Source organism: Lampetra fluviatilis, chromosome 18 (genome assembly GCF_964198595.1).
Source record: "Lampetra fluviatilis chromosome 18, kcLamFluv1.1, whole genome shotgun sequence".
Taxonomy (NCBI): Eukaryota; Metazoa; Chordata; class Hyperoartia; order Petromyzontiformes; family Petromyzontidae; genus Lampetra; species Lampetra fluviatilis.
The window spans coordinates 232,867-244,963 of record NC_136292.1 but is presented as its reverse complement, the minus strand read 5'-3'; the positions used below and the strand labels follow the sequence as shown (position 1 = coordinate 244,963).

The window sequence follows — 12,097 nt, the reverse complement described above, 5'->3', positions numbered from 1 at the left end:
AACGTAACATCATTGGCGCATGGTATAAGAAGCGGTCGTCACCACCCCTTCCCCTCCACTCGCCAGTGTGGTGAAGTATGGTCAAATATCCTCCACGACCGAAACGTTGTGGGAAGGCCTTCATTCAGCAGTGGATTGACAAAGGGTTGTAAATTAAATTGAAGATAGCGGTGGTGGTTCGATGATGAGGAGAATAGTGATAACATTTGTAGGACAATATCTGTCACGTTGCTGATAGATAACTGCTCGTTTAACAAACATGATGATGATGATGATATTGGTTTCACACTGACGATGGCGTTCGCACCACCGCTATCGCGACCGGTTAACAGTGACTGTTTAACGACGGTCATGACTCAAACGGTCGTCAAATAAACTGTTGACGCTCCCAAGGCGATCACGAGGACGGCACGCGTTGGTGGTGCCGATGGCCACAGTGGCAAACTTGTGATGGGAAACCACTCCCCCCCCCCGCCCCCTCCCGGTCTCCTCTACACTCGTTCAGCCCAGAGCATCGCGTGCGTGCCGAACCCGTGCCAGAACGGAGCCACCTGCGTCATCAGCGGAGACTCCTACAAGTGCATCTGTCAGAGCGGATGGGAGGGCGCCAACTGTACCCAGGGTGAGTCACGTTAGCGTTGACGTCGTCACCAGCTCCGAGGAGGGTAGAGAGGGAGACGCTCGCAAGCGCAGAACAAATGCGACCAACTCGCAGCACTCTATTGTCGGCAGTTGCGCGCGACCGTCGCGCGGGCATCACACAAGCTGCGCCGCTGGGTGATGACGTCCGTTGCCGCCTCGACAGCGCACACGCGCTGCTGTCCAGGTTGTCACATCGCTGTTTGGAAGATTCGTTTCCCCATTCTTGTCCCCCCCCCCCCCCATACGTTCGGCCGATCTCTCAACATCCTGCGAGGATGCGAGGCCCTGCGTAATGGCGAGCCACTTCGCTTTCTCTCGACGTACTGCTCATCACTCTCTGTCATACGATTGGAATGTTTTGCAGCGTCTAAACGCAACCGAAAGTCGAGCACTTAATGCAACAAGCGGGACACAATTCGCCCCCAAATTATAAAAAAGGAAAGATTAAACAAACTACGTTAACGATGAAGGAAAATGCTAATTGTGCCTTGTTTGTCGTCTTGTACCAACAAGAGAGCGTGCATATGCACAGACCTTTAGCAGTGAGAAGCAAACCCATAGCTTTTTTAATTCTTCATGTCTGCTACAGACTTAGTGACCACTTGTATATTTATGTCTGATGGTCGCAGTGTCCCAGCACTCAAATTGAGCAATGGCCAGTACCAATCTCTCTTGGTAGTTTTGAGCCGGTGGTGAAGATTTCGCATTTGCTCCTAGGCAACCAGTTGCTCCACAGGGCAATCAATCTTTACTTAGCGCTGCGTAGTATTCAACTGACCTATCGACTTCAGGTGGGGGAGCGCGGGGGGTGCGGAATGAAGGATCGAAGTCAACGCTTGGTAGCTGACTTCGTGTAGACGGCAGTCTTGCTTTTGAAGAGCTTTTGGAGCATCCTTCGTCTCCGTAAGGCATCTAGAACACGTTTAGAGCCTTCTGCACCGTTAATCTTCGGCACCTGTGCTGTCTTTTATGGACATTATTTGAAGTGTGCATGCCTGAGTGATGAAAACAAAACGAGTGTGCAATGGTGCCACTCCCTGGGCTGAATTTTACATCAGCAGGCATCTGCAATATATTTTTAAATATTCAAAGAGAGGGCGTCTTCCATGCCAAAAATGTTGGGAAAAGCCGGAGCCAAAACAATGCGACACTTTCTTTTCTTGTTGCCCTCCCAGTCGCTGAGCATTTGTGCCAAAAAAAATGTTTCGCCTTTCCTCGAGAGACACTTGGCGGCCTGGTGTTTTGGAGCCAGAAGGGGAGACATTTAGTCTAATGATCGCTCTTATTCTATTTGCACAGTGATCTCTGGCACTCTCTGCCGCCATGCATCTCTGCATATTCTCCTGTGCCACAGATGATATCGACGTTGAATAAAAAAAAAGAACCATGCCCGCACATGCACGCACTGAAATGTGCAAGCGTGTGCCAAATGTTATTGCTCAGTTTATGCAGTTGATGCGACTGCATTTTTCCCTACCTCGGCGCTACCTTCTGGGTTCTCTGTTGCTGTAGAGGGGTGACGTTGTTCTTTCGTGTTGTAGCCACACTGTCCCTGTAAGCAAAGATCCAAGCTGGACAGCACCGTGGCAAAGACAAAGGTGCAGCCCGTACAACTGCTTGCTCACGCCGCCACTCGGCAGATGGGCCTCCACCAGAGGGAGCTCTGAGGGATCCCCTGTGGCAGAGAGATGACGCTCACAACTGGAAGGCTTGCAAGTTAATACTTCGCTACTCAAGGATCAGCTCTGCCCATCATCATCCCTTTGTGTATTTAATTTTAAAAAAAAATATGTCCACTTGCTTTTGGTCATCGTATTAAAAGACTGCAGCCCCCGACCATTACATTGCAGAATTCTGATCGCTGGTGCAGGGCTACGAATGGACGTGGGTGCCTCCCAATGCTCATTTCCACATTGAGATACTGGGGGATGCTCTGACCATACAAGTATTCCTGTAGACATCAAGTCCCGAGACATTCAAGGAAGCCAGCGGCCACACACGTTATAGCTTCTCCGATGTGTTTTTGTTTTTGGGTTTTTCTGAACTGAACTCTGTGGCACAATCGCGGAAACTTACGCGGCCGTAGCGTCGCTCACATCGACGTTACATCACGTGCAACCGGATCGGTGACCGTACACGTAATCAAACAACGGCAGGCAAGATATTATATTATTTAGGCAAGATATTGTCTGAATCTGGGGTGAGGTAGCACCGGTTGCTTCGGAGAAGTGATCCTTTCCTTCCCCGTATGACGGACATTGCCACGGGCCTTTTAAAAGCAAAACCGCCCAGGGCTATGCATCCACGTGTCCACCGAGATAGATTGCCCTGAGGGTTCCGTGTTTTTGAGTGTGATATGGACAGAGGAGAGAGCTGTTTTTACAACCGAGAGGAACTGTTTAGTCTGGCTAACGTCGGAATACGGGAGAAGGTCAGTGCAGTGCGAAGTCAAGTCTGCCACCGTTGTGTATTTTGCGAACTCAACAGGAAGGAGTGAGTGAAAAGAATGAAGAAAATAAAATAAGGAAGGGACAAAGCTGTTGATATTTCTGGCTTGACCTGAGCAATATTTCTCCACATGACTGGGAAAGGGAAGGTGGCCTGCTGATAAAGTGGACTGCAGGCTGCTCAGATAATTAATCAGCAAAACACGAGTCAGAAGAAAAACATTCTACTGCATTGACTCACGTCTTTTTCCCTTTGCGTTTACTCAGCGCAACTTTTTTAAACAATTGCAGTGAACAACAGTAATCTCAGTAGGCCTGTAAGATACATTGAGTAAACCTGTGTGTGAAATACACTTTAAATATATGTAGATAATTACTGAAAAATAATTAAAATCTTCCACCTTAAAAAATTTACAAGGGAAAATAAATATAAATCCGTCATATAGAAACCTATTAATGTTTAAATGTTCAAGCAATAATTTGACACGTTTATCTTTGGCAAGCCCAAAGCCAGTCGCTATGTTAGAGACCAGTGTATTAAATGTTTTAACAATTCCTGCTTAATGCTACACATCACCAAATAACTATGGTACTCAATGGTACTTATTACCAAATACCCATGTGACCATAACAATGTAAACTTGGTCCATTGCAATAGCGATGATGTAAATGTTACATTGAACCTGTGATAAATGATTAATAGTTGCACTGTCAATGGCAGTCATCATTGTCACCTTCAGACATGATCAATCCACTGCTGGATGAAGGCCTCCCCAATCTGCCGCAGCCACCTCTTGCGGCTCTGCGCTGTAGCAGCCATTCAGCACCTGGGCATGAACTGATATTATCCCCCCATGGCCTCGGTGGATCTAGGGATGTATTGCATTCCTTGGCTGCCACTCCGATATTATTCTTGACCATCTGCCGTCATCCCTTCTAAGCGACATGTCTTGCCAAAGCACGCTCACTTTTCTTTATAAGTTGGGCTATGTCATTCACCTACATATGCTCTCTAATTCACGTGTTCCTCTTTCTGTTGCTCAATGTAATTCGAAGCGTGCATCTCTCGTTGATTTATTGCACACTTAAAAATGTTGTACTATATTTTTCATGGTGTTTCTGAACCATATGTGATAGCCGGCACTAATGCGCACCAATTGAAAACTTTCCTCTGTAGCCCACAGTGGTACATTACTTTTCGTTATCAACATTCCAAGAGCACTTCTTCCTTACCTTCTCTCAGTAGGAAGGATCAATGTCATATATACACAATATATATATAGTTGTCACGCAAAAAAAGAATCGCGCAGAGCTCTAAGAGCTGCTGCATGCATGTTGCAAGCAGGTCACTGCCAGGGCAGCGTTGTTTGTGAAACGACAGCGGCGGTGGTATGTGGAATTGTACGTGCGGCCTACAAGGACGTTCTTTCAGGAGCAATGAGTCGTGACGTGTGCTGGTATTCCTGAGCACATTAGGCAGCAGAAACTGGTCAATTATCACTCAATATAGGACAAGCCTTTCGTTGCAATACGATGTGCGAGAAAGAGCGAGAGAGAGAGTGGAAGAAAAACAATATTGTTGTATAACTCTTTTCACGATGATTTTTCGGCTGTGGTAAATGTGAATACATTAATCGACCATGAATACCTAACCAGTGAACTCAAACATGTACATTAAGCTCCCAAGGCAAATGGATATTCTGACTACGCAATCCGCAAAGCCATCACCCCAACCGTGAGGAAGGAGCCATCTGAGGATCCAATCAAAACCAACACCTTGCCATACATAGCAGGGGTAACCGGAAAGATTTCCAAAATCATGAACAAACACAAGATCCAGGTCCGATTTAACACAGTACATTAAATTTGTGATCTGATCCCATTTGTGATGGACAAGATTCCTGACATGCAATATCCCGGCGTCTACAAACTAAGCTGTATCTGCAGTACCAGTGACATTGGGGAAACTAAACAACATGTCTCGGACTGTGTTCGTGAGCATAAGGCAGATTTGAAACATGGTAGAACCAATACTTCAGCCGTGGCTGATCATTATTTTAATGCGGCTGGCTCACACGAAATTTATTTTTCAAAGGCTTTGCAAGCCTACTGGCTATCAACAAAGATTTGTTCATGAAGCCATCCATATATACAGACACAGACACAATTTCAACCGAGAGGATGGTTATGAACTCAGCAATCATTGGAAAGATGTCATCAACCACTTTGAGTCATGACTTTATTTGTGTTTTCTTGTCAACCTCCACTATCAGCAGTGTGGGTGTGTGGAGCGAGGTGCAATGGTTGCCTGGCGGCCCTTTGGTGTAGTTGCTTGTTTTTTACCTACATTAACATTAGCTGCCCCGCCCATGCTGCTGACACACTTGGGCTACGCCCATTTCTAAACCTTTATAAACAGTTTGCCTTTAGAGGCTTACCCCCCTTTTCCTCATGCCGACCGCTTGTATTGCGATCGAAACGTCGTGGTTTTTGTTTTTTATTTTATTTTTATTACTGAAAAAACAATAATAAGTCTCCATTATAGACTGCCAGTACGCTCACTTAGGTTAAGAACCAGGCTACAGTCTACATTATAGACTGCCAGTACACTTACCCAGCTTAATACCAGGCTACAGTCTACATTATAGATGGCCAGTACACTCACTCCGATTAAGAACCAGGCTACAGTCTACATTTGTGTTTTTGTTTCTTATTATTTTTATTTTATTTTTCTCATTCACTTCATTTTTTTATTATTATATCTACGTGACTTTCCCGAAAGAACCAAAAAATTTAAATGTACCTGCTTGAAACCTAATCATGTGTTTCCTTTTGTTTGTTTTATTTTCAGATATCAACGATTGCAGTTCTCACCCCTGGTACGTGATTTATTTAGCGCATCAATTTGTCGTGCAATCCGGGGTTAAACGTTTTAAAAAAAAAGTAAATGACAGCCTAAACGACGCTCCGCTGTTTATTGTTTGTGACATATAAGAGGGAAGTGTGGTGGGATTGCTTTCACAATTTATAAATTCTAAAAAAGAATTATCTGTTTAAAACTAATACAATACTTTGTTTTTTTATGTATATTTAAAAGTACGACTGCATTCTGGAACATAACAGCGTACTCTATGTGTAAATTAACAACCGTTTTTGAGAGCAATTTAAAATCTACTCAGACAAAGGGTTCTTTGACGAGGGGCAACTGAAGTAGAGTTTAATTCCTGGCCGAATACACCATAACGTCTGAACCTGGCCTGATCCTCCCCGAGGTCATTTCAACCAAAACTGTATACCTGGTAATGTAGAGATGTGTCAACGTCAGTAATGAGGAGACAGAGCGAGCAGAGTGTGGTCCTGGCCACGCCGCACCCCCGTGTGCACCATGCCAGCCTTAAGAGGTGCTTGCTAACAACACTTGCCCCCATAGTCTCGTCAGGCTTAAAGGGGGATGGATCTTTGTTTGTTTTGTTCGTACGGACCGCATGTATACTTTAGGGCATCTTGTGTTATTTATTTTAGTGTGTCATACTTGTATATGTTAACACAACAACTTGTGTGCTTGTTGTTGTTGTTGTTTTTATCAGCTACAATGGCGGAACGTGCGTCGATGGGATGAACTGGTACCGCTGTGAGTGTGCAGCTGGATTCGCTGGGCCTGACTGCAGAATAAGTGAGTTGCACTTCTTTAACGCAAACTCCCCTGTCAATACGGCACACTTCCTCTTGAGTTTATTTAAGGGCCTGGTTGGGCAGGGCCCACTGATCGTGGGGATGGTGACCGATAGGCAAGAAACCTTTGAAACTGGCCAGTGGTCGAGAGGCCATCCATCCGTTAGAGACGGCTACAAGCTTTTGGACGCCTTAATCCAGCAGTGGATAGATCATTTCTGACGGAAAGGCAGCCAAGGGAGGAAGCCATCTGAAAGCGTGGCCATCACGGAGACGGAGCGGTAACATCAGCTCATCTTCAGGATCGAGACGGAATGTGGCATCGCTAGACCGTGAATTGGTAGCAATGTCGTGGGAAGGCCTTCATCCAGCAGTGGATTGATAAAAAGGCTATCGATGGTTATATTTTATTATTCTGTTTGTGATGTGATGAAAGTCAAAATGGATGGCAATTGTGCTTGATCGTGTGAACACGATACCTGGCAATGTGTTGATCAACACTGCCGCCTGGCAAAAAAGGATCGGCGGCACGTACGCATCACATGCACAACGATTGCCTCCTCAAGTGCGTTACTTTGGGCTGTGCTCTGGTTATAAATACGCATGCAATTTTGCCCGATCATGAATACGACATTGGCTACAGTGCATTGATCAACACGGTCAGTCACGCTGTCGGCACTCGTGGCGAGCGAGGGAGCGGGTGCCCACGATTGTGTTGCGCCCTGGAAGTGTTCAAGACGAGAGATGTCGCGTCAATAATTAATCCTGAAGATGTAAACCTGAGCAAAGAATGAGATGAATTATTGCATCGTTTAAACGTCAAAATACTGCAAGCTGCAGGGTTTTTTTCACTTTTTTTTACCACTGTACATATTCAATTCTTAACGTGGTTTTCATCAAAAATATTTACGTTGGGTTCTTTTTCCTCTTCAGAATGGTTTAAATTCCAATAACTTTACCAAGAACCCAGGTAGCCTTTTGTCCAAGACGTCGATCCCCCCTATCCCCAGCCAATGCTTCTGCTGATGGTTATTTAAACTGCCAGTATTGTGACCACTGGCAGGAGGTGATGGCTGAGTAGCGTATTGCAGTCGGTACGCAGAGCCTGATGCAACCAGTTTCCAGGTACTCCAGTGGCAGACTGGTAAATCAGGTTTCTTGCAACTGGCTCGCGAGTCTTTTTGGTGTTGGACGTTAAATAAAACAAGAACTGTACATGTAAGTATAACACCTGCACGACTCCCGTGTCTGCTGCGGTAGTGTACAAGATTTTAATCGTCTCAATACATTTTTGAACGGATGACATCCATTGCACCGCGGTGTACAGATGCTTCAACAGACACGGCGCTAGCTGTGGATGATAGCGGTGATCGAGACTCATGATGTATTACTATCAAAGGGAAGGAACACACCTGAGAAGGCATCCTTCGTGCAAGAGCTTGATGGATTGAGACCGTGGGAAATTGCGATGCTTTGAGGAGGCCTTCAGCCAGCCATGGATAGATCATGGCTCACGATGACGACGATGACGACGACGATTTCCTAATGCATACGCCCGTGCCGTTGTTTTCCACAGACATCAACGAGTGCCAGTCCATGCCGTGTGCAAAGGACGCCACGTGCATCGATGAGATTAACGGCTACCGGTGCATGTGTCCCCCCGGCCGTGCGGGACGACACTGCCATGATGGTGAGGAGGACCTCGCTTGAATTTACAACCATAGTCTACGTTTGCTAGCCAGGAAAGCCTCCCCGATTTTCAGGAAACAACATCAACGACAGTGCAACTTGCTTGCCGTTTGATACATCCGCCGTGGTGGCGTTACAAGAGAGCGCATTGCCACGAGTGACTTTAAATGTATATTTTTTCTCATTAACAAAACTTCGAAACTCCTGGCTGTCCTCATGAGTAGGATTGCCACCTACTGTGGTACAACATAACCCAGGACATGGGAACACGAGTATGTCACAATGCTGGGAGATGAGAGAACTTTATTTAAATGCATCGTCTTAGGTGGTGCGTTATTTACCAGGATAGCTGCCTCAAACAATGAGGACGTCCTGGAAAAACCAGAACAGGGTGGTGACCCCACTCATGACCCCCATTGTGGAGATTTCAGTAATTACACCAATCATCAGGTGCATGCGGTGTGCAGTTGTTTAATCAGCATACAAATATGTTGGTAATCACAAAAAGACTGACTGTGGTGGGCTCGCGAGGACCGCCGTGAAAAAAAGTGGCCTCGGCGTGTAGGTCTGCGAAGAAGAGACATTCTATTTTGTTGGTGACATGGCCCAGCGGCAGCACGTTTTCCGCTTGTTGCAGCGATTCGCGGTTGTAGTCCAGCAGAGTCACCCTGGTTATGACTACGGTGTGTCCTCACGGCAGAACACGCGCGCTTCGTCTGATTCGAAGTGGATGGTTAAAGATCCCGGTGACGTCATACACAGAGTAGGCCATTGCCTACCGCCCTCATCCAAATTTGGAAAATTTGAAAAATTCCACCGCAAATTACGCAGTTGCGATTGCACATAACAAGATCTCATGCCTACTGCGACACTGCTGCACATTATGTCCATGAAAACAGCACCTTTGTGGTAGCCTTGCACGATAAGAATGGCTCGAATACCAAAATAACAAAACTATTATTGTTATTATTAAGTGTGTTAATCGCTGTCGCCCTGCGTGTGTTGCTATTACAGTCGTACAGCCAACGCAGCCATGTGTGGCCAGCGGCAGGAATCACTCCCATGGGTCCAGCTGGAAGGAGGAATGCAACGTGTGCCACTGCTCCAATGGGGACATCGATTGCACAAAGGTGCGTGTTAGTCCAGGCCTTCTTCTCTGAGAGCGCTCTCGTCAGCTCTGTATTGCAGTGTCTCTGGTTAGTTGATGGGCCAGAGGAGAAACTGGTACCACCTAAAGTCAATCTAGATTGAAAACGAATTTCTGTTGTCCTTCCATGTAGCTCCAATTAGCACGGTTGGCTATGTACGTCGCGAAAGAAGTTCAACATAAATAAAGTTATAATCATCCATATTTATTTGATAACTCCACTCATTTCAAATGGTCATCGCATTATTCACTGTCAGTGGCCACACAGAAAAATGGGAAACACTAAAGTGGTACCGACAAATATTATTGGTTCTTTCAGTAAAGTCACGTAGAAAATAATTTTTAATAATAATAATACATTTAAAATAATAGAAGCAAAAAACCACAATAAAAAATATAAATAGTAAAATAAAAAAACCACGACGTTTCGATCGCAACACAAGCGGTCTTCATCAGGCGGAGAGATAAGTGAAATATCTGGTCGGGGCTCATAGACTAAGTGTGGATCACCTGGGCATCGTCCCTTCCAGCTTCCGGCAGCGTATATACATTTTTCATCCTTACAAAAACGCGCATTTATTTATCAAAGTGACTGTCGGTTATTGTCATGGTGACGATAGCCAATGTTAATAATTGTGCATGTAATCACTTATTTCATTTCGTATACACTGGCATATGTCTAGCGCAGTGGTCGGCAACCGGCCACTCCGGAGTCATATACGGCTCTTTAAGGGCTACTTTGCGACGTTTATTATCAAGGACCCACCGTCTCGTATTTACGAGCATTGTGGCTCTTTAACTATTGAGTATTTATTTACCAAATTTGAAAAAAATGCCTCCTTCTGTTATTTTGGTTGCCGACCTCTGACCTCGTCGGTTGGGAACCCTGGAAACTTCACATTCACACTTGGAACAATTGACAGAACAGGCTCACAAGCCAGCCTCGTGGTTCCACTTTGATCGAAGATGGGAGCTTCGTGGCGCCCGCACCAATGCGCCGATGATGTCCGTCCATTGGGTAACAATGGCATTGACGCTCCCTGCACGGGCACCCGCAGGTGTGGTGCGGCAACAAGCTCTGCCTGCTGAGCCCTGCCGCGGCGTCCGCGGAGACAGACGGGTGCCCCGCTGGGCTGTCGTGCCACGCGATGCGTCACGAGTCCTGCCTCGCGGGATCCTGCTTCCGCCAAGGGGAGTGCCTGCCCCAGACTTCCCCTCCAGCCTCCCTGTGCCAGCTGCAAGAGGATGGAGCAAGCGGGGGCTGCGCTCACTTGAGACTCACCTTCGACAGGAGCCTCTTGGCCCCTGTGAGTATTCCGTCGGATAATTGCAGGCTTTTATTTTTCCTATTGCATAATCTTGGCCATTGAAAGCAAATATGGCTCTTGTAGCTGACCAGCCTAAACATTTGCCTTTTTTCCTCTCCATGCTGTTTGTTGCTGCTCTGATGTGTTTTTGGCTTTTACCACGTGGAGGGAAATGTCAGGCATCACGCCAAACAATTTGCAGCACAACTCAAAAACATCAGAGAGCTGTCCAACACAACCACGAGAACCTACACCATATTAGTCGTGCTTTGTGTGTTCCCTATGCTCTGTGTTTATAAATATATATGCGTATGTTATGCTGTATGCTGCGCTGTCACGTAAAGCTGGTTTGGCAGCCCTGGAAAAGTGCCCAATTTCCATGCAGCAGAAGGCCATAAGTTCAAACCTCGGAAGAGGGTGGACTCAGTCTATCATAACTCCAGGCTTGATCAATCGAGTACCACCTTTGGGTAGACAGTAGTGGTTGCCTTATGAAGAGAATTCAAAAATCAATAGAGCTATTCAATCAATAGAGCTATTCAACCATGAACCTCTACAACAAGCGGCGAGCGTGCGACCGCTGGGCCGCGTCACCGCCCCCGCGTGGATTTTTAGGAACTCTGCACCAATTGGGCTGCGAGGTGGGAAAAATTAGAAGAGCTATGGAAACGCCATAGCCTTTCGAGAGAAGAGGCAGAGGAGAGAGCATGCACGCAAGCCGATCCTATGCATAAAATGGGACTTGGATATAAAGAGGAAGTAGCACAAATCTTTTCCATTGTCTGCTTCCAGAGCACCACGGTGGAACACCTTTGCAGAGAACTGCGCTACTTGGAAGCCATCCACAACCTGTCCAGCAGCTTCCCCATCTACATCTTGTGTGAGATGATCGACAAGGAGCCGGACAAGATCAGAGTTGCCATCGTAAGTAAAATCCACGTTGTAGAACCGCAATAACAATACCGGCCATGACCCCATCCACCGCTGGCAGACAGCCTCCCCCAAATAAAGCTTGATTTACCTAAGTGTATACTATGCAGGAAGGATAGACTATTGCACAATTGTATAACGGTTAATAAGGTTGGCTATATTAAGTATTTAGTAAACTCTGTATTATCTACCCTTGACATTTGAAGATCCATAACACTTATTTTCTATATATACATTATATTTACAAAAGCAAATTAATTTGT

The 12,097-nt window shown here is 46.0% G+C and overlaps 1 protein-coding gene across 2 annotated transcripts in view; it reads left to right on the top strand.

The window, feature by feature from the left end:
* The window catches only part of LOC144937049 (protein jagged-1-like), a 119,333-nt gene that overhangs the window by 101,756 nt on the left and 5,480 nt on the right, over positions 1–12,097 (top strand). For both annotated transcript variants that reach the window (XM_078864284.1, XM_078864283.1), the window contains exons 18-24: positions 506–622; positions 5,941–5,968; positions 6,677–6,762; positions 8,338–8,451; positions 9,465–9,580; positions 10,656–10,904; positions 11,697–11,828. In XM_078864284.1, coding sequence (XP_078720410.1) covers positions 506–622; positions 5,941–5,968; positions 6,677–6,762; positions 8,338–8,451; positions 9,465–9,580; positions 10,656–10,904; positions 11,697–11,828 — 842 coding nt within the window. The remainder of the gene's footprint in view (positions 1–505; positions 623–5,940; positions 5,969–6,676; positions 6,763–8,337; positions 8,452–9,464; positions 9,581–10,655; positions 10,905–11,696; positions 11,829–12,097) is intronic.